General features: G+C 40.2%; 1 protein-coding gene across 2 annotated transcripts in view; it reads left to right on the forward strand.

Annotated features, from left to right (window-relative positions):
• The first annotated feature begins 10,106 nt into the window (after window positions 1-10,106).
• ACTL6A (actin like 6A) overlaps window positions 10,107-19,134 on the forward strand; it is a 29,330-nt gene continuing 20,302 nt past the window's right edge. For both annotated transcript variants that reach the window (XM_080801731.1, XM_080801732.1), the window contains exons 1-2: window positions 10,107-10,305; window positions 18,967-19,043. In XM_080801731.1, coding sequence (XP_080657857.1) covers window positions 10,281-10,305; window positions 18,967-19,043 — 102 coding nt within the window. In that variant the 5' untranslated portion in view covers window positions 10,107-10,280. The remainder of the gene's footprint in view (window positions 10,306-18,966; window positions 19,044-19,134) is intronic.

Consider the following 19,134-nt stretch of genomic DNA (forward strand, 5'->3'; position numbering starts at 1 on the left):
GAGATCCTATTTAAAGCATGGGAGATACGAGAATGAACAGAGCCAACATACGGAAGCAGGGGACTAGCAGAGAGGATATGTGGTTATATAATTATGGAAATAGATCATTACAGAAGGTTATCGAAGAAACTAATCTTCTGTAAGATTAGTTTGCCCTAATCTCTGATTTTCTCTCTTTTCATGGGCATAGCTATTGTCTTTATACCTTAGTTTTATTTTTTTTAAGTTATTTATCTTAGAGAGAGAGAGTGGGGGGGAGGGGTAGAGGGAGAGATTCTCAAGCAGACTTCCCGCTGAGCACAGAGCCCAGCACAGGGCCTGCTTGATCCCCTGACCCATGGGATCCTGACCTGAGCTGAAATTATGAGCTGGACAGTTAACCGAGTCACCCAGGTACCCCTATACTTTAGTTTTAAGGGCAGAGAATATTAATGGTGTTTTTCTGTTAGTGTGTTAATCTAGACAAAAATTATAAAGCAGATCAAGTGGATGACTAGATTAGAACGCCATCTGTAGTAGATAGAATAATGGTCCACCCAAAGATGTCCATAACTTAATCCTTAAAGTCTGGGAATGTATTAACTTCCATGGCAAAACAAACTTTGCAGATGTGATTAAGGTTAAGATTGGGACATTATCCTGGTTTACCTGGGTGAACACAAGAATCCTTACAAGATACGCAGGAGGGTCAGAGTTAGAAAAGGAGATAGGTTGAGAGAAACAGAGCATAGTGATGTGGAACCATGAACCAAGGGATGCAGGCAACCTCTAGACAAGGAATGGATTCTGCCCTTGAACCTCCAGAACAAACACAGACCTATAGGCACCTTGATCTGTTCCCCCTAAGACCTGATTTTGGACTTCTGACCTTCAGAAATGTAAGAGAAAACAAATGTGCTGTTTTAAGCTACTAATTTTGTGATACTCTGTTATAGAAATAATAGAAAATTAATACAACATCTAATGAGATTATTGAAGAGAATCCAGATTTTGACTTCACAATGTTAGGAAAAGGCAAGAAAAGAATGGCCGGAGTTAGGTGGGAAAATAATGAGGAATTGTTATTTGCTATTCCTCATCTTTAAAATTCAATAGAAGTAGGGGTGCCTGAGTGGCTCAGTTGGATGAGCATCTGACTCTTGGTTTCGGCTCTGGTCATGATCTCAGGGTTGTGAGATTGAGCCCTAGGTCAGGCTCCACACTCATCGGGGAGTCTGCTTGAGATTCTCTCTCTCTCTCTCTCTCTCTGCCCCTCCTCCCACTCGCTCTCTCTCAAGTTAAGTAAATAAATCTTAAAAAAAAAAAATCCAATAGAAGTAATAGCTAAATTTTCTCAGGAAAAAATGCAATCGCTCTATGCTTCTACACAAATTCCAGGGTGTTTTGAAGTTATGTTTGTTAGTTTGCAAAGAGAATTGGAAATTCCTCCTGGAAAGATTCAGTGAAAGAGAGTTGTAAATGATGAAAAAGAATTTAAAAGAAAATAAATACTGCATATGTACCAATTTTAACTTGGAGAATGATATCCCAATTTAGGACTGTAAAATTATTTTCCTAGTGTAATATTTTAAATGATTTTTTAAAAATAATAATGGTTAAAACAAATTTATGACACAAAACAAAACATTAAAAAATGTACGCATGACTCTACTAGTTATGCATAACCGTTTTCATTTCTGTGTTCTCTTTCAATCCTTATCTGCATTATATGTTTGTCAAAGTGTATTTTTTCCTAATTTTCTTTGCCTTATTCCTATTGTGTTCTCAGTCAGCAGTTTGCAATAACCACAGTTCAATAAATATTAGTTAACAGCTGTGATTATGATCATAGCGATAGTGATGTGAAGTAGAGCAATTTTAGGTAAAGTTTTTTTAACAAGGCTTCTTGGGGAAAACTAGCAATTGCATTCACAAGGTTACTGTCAAATGTTACTCAAGAACCTTTCAGAAGGGATAAAATCCTTCCTAATCTGTTTGTTCAGATGTCCCAGGGGATAGACACTAAAAAGTTTCCCAGAGCATTGCTATCTCTCTGTTTCTTACGTTAGCCCAGTTGGCACAGTGGGAATGACTTTGATGCTTCTAACAGCTGACAGAACGATATGAAATGATCAAAGGTTTAGCTTGTGAATTATTCTGCTTGCTTTTGTCATTCAGAGTCTAGAGCCCTGAAAATGTATTCCCGGATTTGGTGCACCACAGATGGTACAAGGAGTAAAATCAGGGACTTATTAATCCCTGTGTGAATTTATCAAAGTCTGACAGTTGATAAAGTGAGTAATCTTAGAGTAGCATAATGTGATTCCATATTAGCTGTATGAGGTAAAGGGAGGGTGGGAAGGAGAGGCTGGACTCCAGAATCACATCTCATTGTACTGATTATGTACAATAGGCTAATTATGACCCAGTTTAATGCTCAAATTCTTCACTGGTTTTTTTCCCCCTGGATATGGGCACTTTTGACATTTTTATCAGAAATCAACAAACATAATGGTAATTTTAAATACAGGTTTTCTTATAGTCTGTTTAGGTAGCACTGGAAGATGGCAGTTATTTGAATTATCAGCAAAGACTGATGGTTTTGTAATTAATGATTCCTCCGTTTCTGATACACTTCTTCTAAAAAACCTGGATCTCCCCCTACCTGTCAAAGAACCCGAACAAAAGAAATACCTTCTCATACCTACCAACAAAACAAACACTTAGAAACTGTTCCCTGGCTAGAGCCAGAGTGCCTCCTGCAATTAAAACGGGAGGACCACCGACTGGGTGTGCCAAATGCTTTCCCTTTTCTTTAAGACTGACTTATTCATATGCCAGGGTGGAGATAAAAGACTTTAAATGAAAGGATTGCACAACCACCACCCACATCTTTGCAAGCTTTGGTGGAAGCGGAAGCCTAAGTAAACATTTGGAATCCATTCTCCAAGTAGCAATTGGAATGTGTTCGCAGCCATTTTCATAGGATGTGAGAGCTGTTACAGGCCTTGAGTGGAACCACAGCTCCTTTCTCCTTGTATTCTCAGTGCCTGCCCTAGAGGCACTGGGTGTTTAGTAAATTAGGTGATCAAAGATTCAGCTTGCTTTTGTCATCCAGAGTCTAGAGCCTGCAAAATGTATTCCTGATTCTGGTATGCCGTTAGTATAATCAGCTAGTATAATCAGGGGCTCTGCCTAAATAGCTAATGAATGAATGAAACATCTTATATAAAAACTCCATCTTGACAGAAGTTTGATACAGTTCTGTGCTGGTGAGATTTGAAGGAAAAAGTATACTCCCGAACATGTTAATGGATGAATGAAAATTGTACAACCTCTGAGTAATTTGGCAGTGACCATTGAAAGAAATGCATATAACCTGTGATCCAGAAATTCCACTTCTGGAATTCATCCTGCATAAGAACTCGCTCCCATATACATACAGAAGAGAATAGTCATCGCGACATTCTTTATACCAGCAACAGACTAGGAACAATCTAATATCTGTATATAGAGAATCGGTAAAGTAAATTATGGTATATACATATAATGGAATTCTGTCTGATGTTAAAATGAGTAAGACAGAATTACACATACTGACATGGAATGATCTCCAAGATAACATGGATGAGTGAAAAAAGTCAGGTGCAAAACAGCATGTTCAGTATGCTACTGCTTAGTGTAAATGAACAAAAAGGTAGGAGAAAGGATGCACATGTATGTCTTTACTTGAAAAAACTATCTCTGGAAGGTTAAAAAGGAAACTGGTAAGAGTGGGTGAAACTCGGTGGAGAAACCATAGAATTTCAAGGAGTGGAGGGAGGGAAACTTGCTTTCTTCACTCTTTTTTTTTTTTAAGATTTTATTTGAGAGAGAAGGAGAGCCTGAGAGCATGGGATGGGGCAGAGGGAGAGGGAGAAGCAGACTCCCCACCGAGCAGGGAGCTCAACACAGGGCTCAATCCCAGAACCCTGAGATCATGACCTGAGCTGAAGGTAGACTCTTAACTGACTGAGCCACCCAGGCACCCTGCTTTTTTCACCCTTCTGTATTATTTCAGTTTCTAGTTGTGTGTATAAACTAGCTACTAAGATATTTTAAATAAAAATGCTCAAAAGTAAACATCTTAAAATTAGTTTCCAAAGAGAATGCTTTTTAAAACTCACTTACCATAGTGAGAGTTACCATTTATATCAGGAAAGTTGCAAGGGGGGGAGTGATATATCTACATAATTACTCATAGAAGCATAGAACATCTCTGAAGAGCTGAAGAGGAGAATGGGGCAGCTGGGGACACAGGTAGAGGAGAATTTCTGTATGTCTTTTTGTACCTTTCGATTTAAAAAAATGTGTGTGTGTGTGTGTGTGTGTGTGTGTGTGTGTGTGTGTGTATAGTTTTTGTTTTTAAAGTTTACAAGAAGTGGGGCACCTGGATGTCTCAGTTGGTTAAACGTCAGACTCTTGGTTTGGGTTCAGGTCAGGATCTCATGGGCTGTGAGATCTAGCCCTGTGTCAGGCTCCCTGCTCAGTGCAGAATCTGCTTGAGATTCTCTCTTTCTCTCTCTTCCTTTCCCTCTGCCCCTCCCTTGTGTACTCTCTCTCTCAAATAAATAAATAAATAAGTACATCTTTAAAAAAAAGGTAAAATTTATGAGCGGTATAGAGGAAGTGGAAAGGAAAGGTATCTTGGAAAATAAGAACAGCATGTTTGCTGGGGTCAGAAAGCCCTAGTTTCAAATTCTGACTCTTTCTTTCTTCCTGTTTTTTTTTTTTCTTAAGATTTTATTTATTTATTTGTCAGAGAGAGAGAGAGAGCACAGGAAGACAGAGGCAAAGGGAGAAGCAGGCTCCCTGGACCCTGGAATCATGACCTGAGCCAAAGGCAGCCACTTAACCGACTGAGCCACCCGGGCATCCTAAAATTCTGACTCTTTCAATAGCTGTGTGATATTGGGCAATTTGCTGAAATCTCTAGGCCTCTTGTGAAAAAAGCCTCACAGGAATGTTGTGTGAATTACCTAGAAAATACTACATATAAAGTGGCATTTCCTTTGACAGCATTTATTAGGAGGTCAGTAATTTGTAGTCATTATTATATGGCCAATGAACTTCGTATTCCAAAGAACAGTTTCAAGGGTTTTAAGGAAGCAATACTGAACAAGAACCTTGGACTTGGTTCAGTGTTGCTACGTGGGGTGTGTAAAAAAGTCCCATAACGTGGCACTGGCATTGACCTAGATCAGTGGGAAGCCCAGCATTGACCCTGAAGTGACCCCAGGTGGCATGGTGCCACTTCATAGCACTGGTTGATTAAACGTTGACAGTATTTGCTTGTGCTGTGATTTCTGAAAAGAGCACTATCAAATGAGCAAAGAGATTTTTAAAGAGATTATGAAAAAAGTAACAAAGACAGAAAATCCACAGAACATCTAGCACTTTCATTTTCTTTTCTTTCCTTATTTGTCTTTTCAGGATCACATTGTTAATACTATGACAAATCTGTTGGCCTGTTATAAAGGTACCAGCTATAACCACATATTTTTCATTTGCCTCTCTGTCTAACTATGTCATATTATTTGAATGATTAGCAGAGCTCTTATTACTCTAATGGCAAACAGACATATAAATCTGATCAATCATATTTCTATTGGTGAAAAACTCCAGATATTTATTTTTTATCCCAGTAGTGCTTATATTTTTTGGAATTTCACTGAACAGACTGGTACTTACAATGACTCCTTATTCACAAACATATCTCCACAAAACTGTTTACATTGAAATTAGTTTTTGGTAATTGCTAATATCACGTATTTTGGTGCATGAAACAAAGTAATTCTAAATGTACAGGATTTGTTGTGTCCTTCTTTTTAACAAATGATAATCTCCTGAATGTGTTTCCTAACTTACATTAGTAAGTTGCAACTTTTTTTCAACTCTGAGACTGATAAAGCCTGAGACAGGACAAGTGGATAATATTTTGAAACACCTGCTGGGATTCCATCATCTGAAATCTGACAGAGCTGGTGAATAAGGAAGAGAGGTATAGCATCTCGTGCAGGCCGGTGCAGCATTACAAGAATGGAAGACCAGCGACCCAGTGAGGAAAAACCAAGTATTGCAGCGGCTACGCAGAAAATTCTTGCCGCTTGGAGATTACAAAGGATTTCTGAAAGGGCATTTATTTTTATTGATCTGGATTCAGAGGCAACCACTGAGCATCTACTAAGGGCTCAATAAGTTTACATATATGTTAATTCAATATCTTTTTATTTTTAGGTTGATAGACAGGAGGAGAATGCTGGCTTAGGCGGGAAAATTGCAAGCATTGATTGCTTGGGTATGTTATGCCCTTGAGAACTGGCAAACAGACAATAACCTTGAGTTGCTGTTGTTTTTGTTGTTTTTTTTTAAACCCGACTAGCTATCAGTAATGTTAATGTAGGCTGAACCAAGACTTAAGGGAAAACATGTTAGGCTACAGAGGAGAAATATTAACACCAAAAAAACCAGAACCAAAAGCAAAACCAAAACCCTCACATATTTTATATTTTACAAAGTAGATTCTGCTGGTCAGTGTTTTTCTTTTAATGAATTTTCTACCAATTTTCCTAATTATGAAGCATAGAAGACAAGCTGCCACAGTGTTAGTCTTGCCACAAAGGAAACAATGTCATTATTACTGAGGATGCGCAGTTCCCTGACATTGTTCTCTTGGGATACTAAATAGGTTTCCTCTTTCAACAGTCTCTTCCTCTGACAATTCAATACATTAAGGCCAACAATCTTAGTGCCCTGTAACAATTTTGCTGATTAAAATTATGAAAGACTTGGGGTGCCTGGGTGGCTCAGTGGGTTGGGCCTCTGCCTTCCGCTCAGATCATGATCTCAGGGTCCTGGGATCGAGCCCCACATCACGCTTTCTGCTCAGCAGGGAGCCTGCTTCCCCCTCGCTCTCTCTGCCTGCCTCTCTGCCTACTTGTGATCTCTCTGTCAAATAAATAAATAAATAAAATCTTTAAAAAAAAATAAAATTATGAAAGACTTAAGTGTGTACTTTCATCTGCATTAACATGCCATTAGTTAAGACATATCAAATAACTCTGAAGTTCAGTTCGTTTGAAGTTCATTACGATGGTTTATTATCGTATAAAGTAACATGTCCAGTGATACATCAAGAGAATAAGCTGACCTAAAATTATGAATGAATGAATGATCTGTTTTATAATATCTTTCCAAATTATCAAATGAAGCAAAACCCTTATTTTAAACAAAAACAGCCAAGAATAATTTTCCAGTATTTTCTCAAGCTGTCTTCTCTGTGTTGTTATACTGACGATCCCCCTGCACTCCGCTGTGTTCTTTATGGGTGGAGACATTCACAGTATCTCAGGCCTCCCTGAAGGCTAGAAGTATGGTTCTCATTCACCTCACTGAACTGTTCTGTTTTCTGACGAACTCTAAAATAGTAGGGCAAAAATATTACTTTTTCAACCCAACTCTACATATATGGAAGAGATTGGAGATAGCATTGAAGAGAGATAGCAATACATATAATCTACTTAAGCTGGTATATATAAATTCCTATGCTTTTAAATTGTGAACAGATTTAAATGAATTACTGTATTACGAACACAAATAGTATTGCTTCAATGTTTAATTATTACCAAAGTATCACATATTTTATAGCTCATCAGCTTTACTAGTCAAACACAGCATAAAACCACAGAGTGGAAATGGAAATGTGGTTTAGGATTTGATATGTATCTATATAGTGAGAGCTATAATGATGGGACAACAGTTAACATAGAGTATTTAGTGCACTGCGCTAGATGTGTTAAATGAACTGTTTTAGGGGTTGGTAACTCTACAAGGAGTCTAATAGTAAACATGCTCTCCAGCTTAGTGTCACACAGTCTCTGTCATAACTACTCAACTTGGCTCTACAGATCAAAAGCAGCCATAAGTGAATAACCAATAAGCCAGGCTATGTTCTAGTAAAGCTTAGTTTATGGTCATTGAAATGCGAATTTCATATAATTTTCACATGTCACAAAATATTATTCATAAAAATATTATAAAAAACCATTTAAAAGTGGGGGCGCCTGGGTGGCTCAGTTGGTTGAAGGTCAGTCTCTTGGTTTCCACTCAGGTCCTGATCTCAGGGTCCTCAGATGGAGCCTGCTTGGGGTCTGTTTAAAATTCTCTCCCTCTGCCCCTCCCCCTACCCCAACCTTACTTGCAAGTGCCCACTCTCTCTCTCTAAAATAAATAAATCTTAGGGACACTTGTTTGGCTCATCAGTTAAGGATCTGCCTTCCGCTGGGGTCACAAACCCAGAGTCCTGGAATCAAGTTCTGCGTCGGGCTCCATGCTCAGTGGGGAGCTTCTCCCTCTGCCTACTGCTCCCCCTGCTTGTGCTCTCTCTTTCTCTGACAAACAATTTCTTTTTTTTTAAAAAAGTGTTTATTTTATAAAATTTATTTGTTTTAGAGAGAGAGAGAGAGAGAGCGCGCGCACACAATCCTGAGGGGCAGAGGGAAAGGGAGAGAGAAACTCCAGCTAACTCAGCACTCAGAGCAGAGCCCCAGGCAGGGTTCCATCTCCTGACCCGGAGATCAGGACCTGAGCCTAAACAAGAATCAGACACTTAACTATGCCACCCAAGTGCCCCTCCAAAAAACCATTTAAAAGTGGAATAATCTTTCTTAGCTCACAGGCCACAGGAAAACAGAAAGTAGGTTAGTTGTGGCCATGGGCAATGGTTTGCAGACCTCTGCATTACCTCATTGGGTTAATGGGGGTTTCCTAAATGATCAGATATACTGAGATTATACTGTTAAGTGAATGGGAAAGTTCCTCACTAGCGTTGTTCCTCACCCTACTATCACTTTCTGCCAGCTGCTGGCACTAAGACTTACCGGGCTTTATTCCATTGTTCCTAAAGTTAAGAGCAGCCTCTATGTCTAGACTCTAGACAAACCAACCGAAGAACTGCTTTCAACTATAAGAATATACAATCCTTCTTAAGGGTTTGAGTTGGAGTAATATGACCCCATTTGGGCGTTTTTGTAGGTTGAGCTGCTTGCAATGTGGCCAACAGGCAAGGCAATTAAGTTATTGCAGTAATTCAGGGGGAAAGATGATAGTGACCTGGACTGGTCTGGTAAAAATAGGAGAGTAAGAATAGTAGAGGGACTGAGTATGTATTTAGTATTAGGTACTTGCTTGGATGAGGATTGTTTCACACTTGTCTCACAAGATAAAAGAAATTGCTGATACTTCTAAAAATAATTTTTAAAGTGCTACCTAAATTTAGTTGAGGAAGTATATAGTATATCATCTCTTTCTTCTTTTAATTATTTTTTTAGAAAGATTTTATTTATTTTTTTTGACAGAGAGACACAGCGAGAGAGGGAACAGAAGCAGGGGGAGTGGGAGAGGAAGAAGCAGGCTTCCCACCGAGCAGGGAGCCCAATGCGGGACTCGATCCCAGCACCCTGGGATCATGACCTGAGTCGAAGGCAGACACTCAACGACTGAGCCACCCAGGCGCCCCTCTTCTTTTAATTATTAATAACCATTTCAAAAATTGCGGGATCCTATTGGTTTGTCTGATTTACTGTTCCCTACCCTAAAGTTGAGCATAACATTTTAAGTTTTTTAACATAAAGGTTAGCTGAAAGTACATTTCCTGGGGAAAAAAATTCTGCATTCTCCATAGTCCAATTAGGAATTGCTGCGTAGAGACACTTTCTATTTCTGGACTGTTTTCCAGAGGTTTACTTTAGGTTACCGGACTCCCTCGGGTACTCAGCGACCAGCCACACCCCTGGACCCACCCCGACACTTCCCTCCAGTCTGGCTCCTCCCTCTCCGGCTCCCTCGGGCTTACACTCCCGCCCACCCGGGAAGCTCCGCCCCAGCCTCCCCCCACCCCCTCCCACGCCGCCAGCCTGCGGCCGGTTCCGCAACCCAACTCCTACCCTCCTTCCGTCGCTTTCCCTTTTCCCCGCCTCCCTGGCTACCTTCGATTGGCTAAACTGGCTATGCCGCGGCAGGGATGCAGCAGGGACTCTCTCTGATTGGCTAAGGGGTATCCGGGCCTCTCATGATTGGCCGAGAAGACCAGACAGCAAGTGTGACTGAGCTCCGGGGTGTGTGGACGCCGCTTTGTTGCCTGAGGGGGGTGGCGGTGGAAGTTAAGGGGGTAAGGGGCTAGTGCTTCTCAGGACCCGCACTCGCGGCCGTCGCAGTCACTTCGCCCTGTAGCCTTTAGCGTAGGAGTCGCGCGGACAACAGCCATGAGCGGCGGGGTGTACGGGGGAGGTGAGTGAGTGCGGCCGGACGAGAGAGCGCGCCTTTTTAGCGTGTGGGATTTGTAACCGCCGCCCCCAGCCCTCCTCCCCTCCCCAGCGGCCCCTTCCGGTCTCCCCCGCGCAGGACCCCAGCCTCTCCGCCCCATCCCCGCCCCGTGCTCTGCCCGCCCCCGGAGCCCACCCGGCTCGGCGAAGAGCCTCGGGCGCCGGGAGTCGCCGCCTCCTGCGGTTCCTTCCAGCCTCGGCCCCCGTAGGAGCAGGGTTTTGGGGTCGCGTGCCGGTCTCCGCCTGGGCGGGCACTCCATCCTGAGGGGTTGGGCCCGGAGCCCCGGCTTGAGCGGCCGGCCGTAGGGTCGCATCTTCCCCGGTGTCTCCATAACTCGGCTACATCGGGGCGCGCGCGCGCGTTTAAACTTGGGAGGTCCCAGCAGTGTGTAAGCGTGGACGGAGGGTTTCCGCATCGTCCTGTGGAGGGTAGCGCGAGCTGCGAGAGGTACCACTGATTGGAGGAGTGGCGGCCACTCAGGACGCAGCCTCTTCTCGTTCTGTGCTCTACTGCCTCACACCTTTCAGTAACTTCTGCCTGTTTGCTGACTGTGGGTTCTCCGGAGTTACTCGTGGGAACACCTGTAACCTGTAAAGATGTTGTCCTTGGGTCTGCTGTGGTGTAGTGGAAAGATAAGCACGGGCCTGGGAGTTACACAGACCTGGCTTGTACTTTCAGTCTCACCACTTTGACGTTCGGCAAGTTACTTAGCCTTTCCCAACTTCAGGCTCCTCATTTTGGAAATGGTAATTCCTACCTAGTGGGGTTGGTTGTGAGGGTTCAGTGAGATAACGATACACTTGCTACACCAAGTGTGGTCCATGGATCAGCAGTGTCCGCGTCACTTGCAAGCTTTTTAGAAATGCAGTATCTCAAGCCCCACTCGAAATGCACTGAATCAGAGCTTTCATTCTTGCTAGATGGGTAGGAAGCACTGATGTATATGATTCTGGTTTTTGCTGTGCTTGAGGAGTTTAGAAAACAAGACAAATCTAGAGCGTTCCTTTTGTCATTGTGTCTATTAAGGTTATTGTTTCTGAAGAGGATGGCATTTTACAGGTAAGGCATAGAAATGAGATTTTCAGAGTTCTTAGTAGTTTTTGAAATGTAGCTGGAGTTTCTTTGCGGTAATATGCTGATCCTCATCGTTTTCTTCCCCGTTTATGTTCTTGGTTTTGATTTCTCAAATGTGAGAGTCAGTATACTGTTTCCCATTTTTGCTTTGGAGAAAGCCCAATGGATCTTCATGATTTACTTCTTTCCCATCTGAAGATGCCATCTTGACCAAAAAACGGTGTTTATGCCTTTGCCTCTTGGAGGCTGTTGACTTTGTTTTGACCTTCAGGTTTACTGATCCAAAGACCTAGAAGCTGTTCATGAGTTTTTCCTTAGAAGGCGTTGTTTAATTTGACTGAGGTAAAAATGGATACTAATAAATGCTAGTAGCAAACATTTTTTGAGTGCATACTTTGTACTAAGAGCTCTTCCAGAGACTTTTCATGTGTTGCGTTTAATATGTGCATTAACTCAGTCTGCAGCAGCCATAGGAGATGATATTGCTATCCCCATAGAATGGAATAATAACGTCAGTCTGCAGTAGCCCTAGGAAATGATACTGCTATTCTCATATAATGGAATAAGAAAATAAGGTATGGAAAAGATAAAGTAACTGGCCCAGAGTTACATAACTTACGAATAAGTGGTGAACAAGAATCTCTGGGATGAAGAAAAAGGCATTTCAATAAAACCCTTTCCTATTTAAAAAAAATTTTTTGGTTGTTTCTCCGTAGGTCATTTTTCAGTTATATAGCCACAGCATATTCATGTATGTTTTAGGTCTTCATCATAAACGTCTTCTGTCTCATTGGCTTATGGAGAGGAATATGTCTTAAAGCCTATTTCATATATAAAATGCTTCAAACTCACAAAAATAAGTGTATGATTTTGTGTTTCAGTTACCCGGGTATGGCTGGTATTTGTAGTAGGTCACTTTTTCCAAAGGGTGTACTGTGAAAAGAAACCAAACCTCCCACCCAGGTTTTGTGTAATTAACTTAGTAACCTGTATTTTTTTTTTAATATTTTGTTCATTTATTCGATAGAGAAATCACAAGTAGGCAGAGAGGCAGGCAGAGAGAGAGGGAGAAGCAGGCTCCTCGCTGAGCAGAGAACCTGATGCGGGGGCTTTATCCTAGGACCCTGAGATCATGACCTGAGCTGAAGGCAGAGGCTTAACCAGCTGAGCCACCCAGGTCCCCCAGTAGTCTCTGTATTTTTAACTTGCTTGCTTATTTAAAAGATCTTAGCAGTTTAAATTTTAAAATTTATAGCTATCTTATTCTAATAATGATTTCTGACTAGATTTGACATTAATCTTTAGCTTGGGTATAATGCATAATTCATACTTTGGAAAAAATATGGAAATGCAGATTTACGTACTTTCTAACTGATTTCTAGGCCTACTCATTGCTCTTGTGACCATTTTTCATGGTTCTTCTTTTCCTCAAACTCGCATTATAAAAATAAGCAGTCCACTTTTGATAAATTGTGTTTCATCATTCCTGCAAATGAAATCTTAAAAATTTCTCAAGACCATTATCCCCATGAGTTGGGGCATCCTTTTCTAAACACACAAACAAAAAATAAATAAAATGCTTTCTTCCAAAGTCATTTGCCTTCAGTATCATATTGGAATGTTTTAAGACCAGGTTAGAAAATTGCCACCATTACTTCATGTTTTCCCAGAAAAATCACCACACCTCTAAATTTGAAAGCCATTTACTCTGTGGAAAAACATCAATATCCTCAGAAAAGTGAAAACAGTGTTTTTTGAAGCAAAGGGATCCAGCGGATTTTTTTCATTAGAAATTGTATCCCAGTTTTTAAATATCCAGACCTCCATGGTTATGGTTTAAGTCCTCTATCTCCCTTTGCCATTCTCCTATTTTGGGTTTGTTGGCACTTAGTTTTTAACAAAACAAGATACAGGAAATAGATCTATTTCCCATCCTTTGAAAAAGGAAAATAGATGCAAAATTCGAAGAATCAGGAGTGTCACTCAGATTAAAATTCTACTCTGTCTAGTTTGCCCCCCCCCCAAATAGTTTGCCATCTAATTAGGACAGGAGCATAATAGATTTGTTAGATTTTTCATTTCGTTAAAAAAACAGTTTTTGAGTGCTCATTATGTACCAGGCAGGTATAGCCTCTACCAAGATGCTTAGCCTTATAGGTGAGTCAGTTAAATAAATAGACACCATATTTTATCTGTTTTTAGTTGTATTACCCCCCCCCCAATTTTAAAGAGCTGAAGTTGGAATATTTCTCTCTCCTTTTGTGGGTTTTTCTACTTCACATATTTAAAATTTTAAAAAATTTTAATTCCAGTCTAATTAACATGGAACATTTCTTGATGGTTTGGCAGAGTTTAATTGGCAGCATGCTTTTTTTTCTTTGTGATGCATGAAATAATGGTGCATCTTATCATTTATACCATATGATGAGAATTGGGTGACAAGATGAGAAAGGGTAACTAATTCAACATAGTGTGTTCGGTAATGACGATATGTAGAAGTTACAAAGGTAGAACAGACAAGAAAGTTACTAACTCAGTGTGGGGAAGTCAGAGAACTTCACAAGAGAGGTTATGGGGATAGTGGAAGAAGAGTAGAGAAGGACCACATATGCAAAGGTTAGCTTAGTGAGCGCACATGGTGGTAATGGTAGTATGTGAGGTGGGATACAGGACTACTGTCAGATTTTGCTAAGCCTTGAATATGAACTTGGTGGAATGATTTGAATTTTATTTTGTAGATGATGGGAAACCACTGAGTGATGCTCTCTTTTCATTGAAGGATTTATGTACCCATATGTTCAGAGTTACAATTTTGAAAGATAACAGTGCAGAAGATTGATTGGGGATGGAGAAGGTGAAGAGATGGGAAACAATACTTATAGGGAATTGTAATAATTCCCTGTTGAGATAAAGTTTGATTCAGGTGGCTTAGTTGGTTGAGCATCCAACTCTTGGTTTCTGCTCAGGTCATGATCCTGGGATCGTTGTATCAAGCCCCACCTTGGACTCTGTGCTCTCAGGTAGTCTGCTTGAGATTCTCTCCCTCTCTCTGTGTCCCTCCCCTGTGTGTGTGTGTGTGTGTGTGTGTGTGTGTGTGTGTCCCCGTCCGTCTTCCGTGTACTTGCACTCTCAAATTTTTTAAAAGAAGAGCTTGCCACCTAAGACAGTGGCAATGGTAGTAAAGAAGAAGGTAACTGAGAAATATTTAGCAGAATTGTTTTGCAAAACTTGTTGAGGGGTATGAAAAATGTGAAGACATTCACAATTCTCAGTGTTTTGCCTCTGCTGACTAGGCCACAAATTATGATAGCATGGCTTAGACTAGGTTAGGTAGGATGGGGAACAGAAGACAGTGCTTCAGATATGTTGAATTTGAGGTACTAATTTGGGACATCAGGAAGAATTGATGTTGTACACTAAGAAGTTTGAGATGCGACCTTTTGGCTCTCTGAGTAGCACCACGGCAGTTGGTAAGAACAAGTGCCTTAGTAAAGAGGCTAGAAGGGGACCCAAGAAGAAAGCAGTTGATCTGTTTTCTAAGAAAAATTGGTATAATGTGAAAGTACCACCTATGTTCAGTGTTAAGAAGTACGGGAAAAACACTAGTCAAGAGAACTTAATGGAGCCAGAATTGCATCTGAAGGCCTAAGGATCATGTTTTTGAAGTGAGCCTTGCTGATCTACAGAATGACGAACTTGCATTTATTTTTACTGTTTATTTTTTAAAGATTTATTTATTTGAGAGAGAGTGTGTGCGCTTTGCAGGGGGGAGTGGTGTAGGGTAGGACAGAGAGAGTCTTAAGCAGACTTTGCACTCAGCATGGAGCAGGGGCGGTGTAGGGGGGTGAGGGACTCCACCACAACCTGAGCAGAAACCAAGAGCCTGATGCTTAATTAACCATCTGTGCCATGCAGGTGCCCCTGATGAAGTTGGTTGGATATGAGCCACCAGTCCAATAATCTGTTTAAAATTTGGACATTTAATGGTAACAAAAAATCTTATTTGTAACATTTTTTAAAAGTTTGAGATATGGATCTAGATGAAGGTGAGGGCTTGAGAGATTTGAGATTGGAATTTTATTTATTTATTTATTTATTTTTAAAAGATTTTATTTATTTATTTGACAGAGAGAGATCACAAGTAGGCAGAGAGGCAGGCAGAGAGAGAGGGGAAGCAGGCTCGCTGCTGAGCGGAGAGCCTGATGTGGGGCTTGATCCCAGGACCTTGAGATCATGACCTGAGCTGAAGGCAGAGGCCCAACCCACTGAGCCACCCAGGTGCCCCAAGATAGTAGAAGTTGAGGCTGTAGGGGTGGAGCAGATTACTTATGAAAGGATAAATTAAGGGAGGGGTTCCAGAAATGGGGTCCCTGGCCTCCCTAAGTAGTCCACAGGTAGAACTATATTTTATTATAATTAGTTTCTTTTGTGATCTATTTTAAAGATTTTTTTTTTAAATTTATTTGACAGACAGAGATCACAAGTAGGCAGAGAGGCAGGCAGAGGAGGAAGGAAAGCAGGCTCCCTGCCGAGCAGAGAGCCGGACTCGGGGCTCGATCCCAAGACCCTGGGATCATGACCTGAGCCGAAGGCAGAGGCTTTAACCCACTGAATCACCCAAGTGCCCCTGTGATCTATTTTAAAACATTCTAAGAAGGGAGTCATAAGTGTCCTGATGGGTCTGTATTTGTTTGCTAGGGCTGCTGTAAAAAAGTACCTCAGACTGTGTGGCTTAAACAACAGAAATTAATTTTCTCTCTATTCTGGAAGCAAGAAATCTGGTATCAGAGTGTTGGCAGAGTTGTTTTCTTTGGAGGTCTTTCTCCTTGGCTTATAAGCACTCTCTTCTCCCTGTGTCTTCACATGGTCTTTCCTCTGCATATCTGTGTCCAAATGTCCTCTTCGTGCCAAAACACCAGTTATAGTGGGTTAGGGGCCATCCTAACTATCTCATTTTAATTTAATTACCTCTTTAAATTAAGACCTTATCTGTAAATAGAGTCATGTTCTAAGATACTAGGAGTTAAGACTTCAACATAGGAATTTTAGGGGGAAACAGTTCAGCCTGGAGCTTTGTGAAAGAGGTCCACGATACAGAAAAGGTTAAGAGCCCTGGCGTAGGACAAAAGATTGATCCTTGAGAAAGGTAATTGAAGATTTTGGTTAACCAGGCAAGGCAATTCCTTTGTTTAGTTAGGATATTTCTTTAGCCAGTATTCTGATTAGTCAGTGTTAACGTTTATTAATTCATATTCATTGGGTAACTTTACTCTTTGTTCCTGAATGTACAGCTGTGGTGATAACAAATGCACCCCTACTTTCAGACAAAATTATTTTGACCAGAGGGTTGTATAGAGAATGTTTGGGAAATGTAGTAAGTGCAGAAGCCTCCTTTCAAATTAGAAGTAAAAATAGGTAGCTCTTCAGTTTATTTGAATAAAAATGAGATCATTATTCTGTAAGGACACCATCTCTAAACTACGAATATCTGTATAACCACGGATTTTTCTTTATTTTAAAACTTAATTTTTAGTACTTCAAACATACTAAAAATGTGTAAGTTTATGTGTGATAAATAGATGTAATATTTTACTGTATTTGCCTGAGATATTTTAAGAAGTAGAATGTTATTGATATAGAGTCCCCTTCTCTCCCTCCATAGAAGAAGCTGCAGAACTGAAGTTGTAGGCAACATTCCCAGACCCCATGCAGATTTTATGCTTTCACTCAGTTTGTGTGTCCATAATGAATTAAATAGTATCATAACGTGTGTGTGTATTAACTAGCTCTTCAAACTGATCATTTTTTGGAGATTTATCCATATTAATACATGTAGATCTAGACCATTCATTTTACCTGCTGTATAATATTTCATGGTGTGAATAAATTATAGTTTATCTGTCTCCATACTGAGAGACTATTAGATTATTTCTATTTTTTCCTGTGACAAGCAGTGTGATGATGATAATGGTAATAGTGGCTCCCACCTGCTGTGATTATTATGTGCAGGTACTGTTCCAGGTGATTACATGCATTATAGCATTTAACATGTTTAATTATTAGAGTATCCTGTGAGATAGGAACTATTATTATGCACATTTACATATGAGGAAACTGAGGCAGAGAAATTAGAAATCACCCAAGGTCACATAGCTAGTAAACATTCTAAAATGTGTCTCCTTTTGGTATGTGTGTGAGAGTTTCTCTAGAGAAGATAAAAGTGTAATGTGTATGCACATTTTAAACTTTAATGCATATGACTGAATTGTACACTTATTGTAAACTTATCAGTTTACAGCTTTTATAAGCAAGTGTGTAGGAGCTCTTCTTTGCCTACATCTTTGACAACACTTGATCTTATCAGGTGGATTTTGTCAATTTAATGGAGGTAAATAATAGTTCTTTATTCTTTTTAAGGATTGAAAAAAATTCTTACTTGAAAAATTAGTGTCTGGAAAACCCAAGGGTTTTGTTTTTGGAGGTATGCTGTTTTGGGTGAAATATTTTTAAAGTATAATTAAAGGCTATTCTCTGAATATGAATGTGAAAAATAAATTACCAGCTTTCTTCCTCAGCATTAAACTTTACTAAAAATCTTTGAAATGTGCGAACTTTGATAATTTCATTTTTATGATTTTTACTTGGTCTGTATAATTACATCTTAAACTCTTATTCTTCGGAGTCTCTCTTTTTCTTGGAGTTTTGCTAAGTTTCTTCTCTAATTGCATGGGATGTAATTTCCCTTAATATCTGAAAAACTGTTACCTAAGTATACTGCATATCTTCCCTTTGCCCCTCCAGATCTACTTTCCACCCATTTACATCCTCTTTGTTCCCAGAAAGGCTGATCTTCATAGACTGCCTCAGTGGGTCTCTTAACCTCTGGTTTGGCCCGTGGTAGGGTAACCATATTTCCTACTTTACGCCTCTTGTCCTGGTAGAACTATTAATAGGGAACCCTTTTTGCACTCAGAAGTGGCCCAGTTTGGGTGATAAACTGTGAGATCACGTGAGCCAGTGGAGGGTGGGGGAGAGAGAGGCTGGCATATTTATTAGCCTGGTTCTATCCCCTCAGGGTTAGCCATGGCTCACCGCATCCCTCAACTGAAGTCACAGCTCCTTGTCAGGTAGCCCTCAAAACACAACTCTCTCTGGGTTCTGGTAACAGTTCTTCTCCATGTTTCTTCAGTTCTAAGGGTGGTATTATTAGTGCTAGGGTACCATACTATCTCTTTTGGTTTTCCTGTATTATCCCTACATCTTTGTAAATAGCCCCTTTGAGAAGTAAGGTCTTGCAAATTACCCAATTTTAGTGTACTGTCTCATTGCTGATTGAACCTATACTGATACAATTATGACTTGTTATATTTTAACTAAATGAATATTTAAGATGTATTTAAAACTAGGTTCAAGCTAGTAATATGAATGTAATACGTGCTTTATTTTGTAATAGAGGTTTCATATACTTTCTCATTTTAAGCACATTAAGTGCTCTTAATTTTCATAGATAACTGTAGGTTGTTAATGTTAATTATCCTTTCATCTTTTCAGATGAAGTTGGAGCTCTTGTTTTTGATATTGGATCCTACACTGTGAGAGCTGGTTATGCTGGTGAAGACTGTCCCAAAGTAAGTGTAGTGTTAGTTAATTGGATATAGAAAGGCCATTTATGTAGAATTAAATTCATGCAGAAATTCTGACTCAATTACAGTAAAAGAC

Source organism: Martes martes (genome assembly GCF_963455335.1).
Source record: "Martes martes genome assembly, chromosome: 1".
In the NCBI taxonomy this organism is placed as follows: Eukaryota; Metazoa; Chordata; class Mammalia; order Carnivora; family Mustelidae; genus Martes; species Martes martes.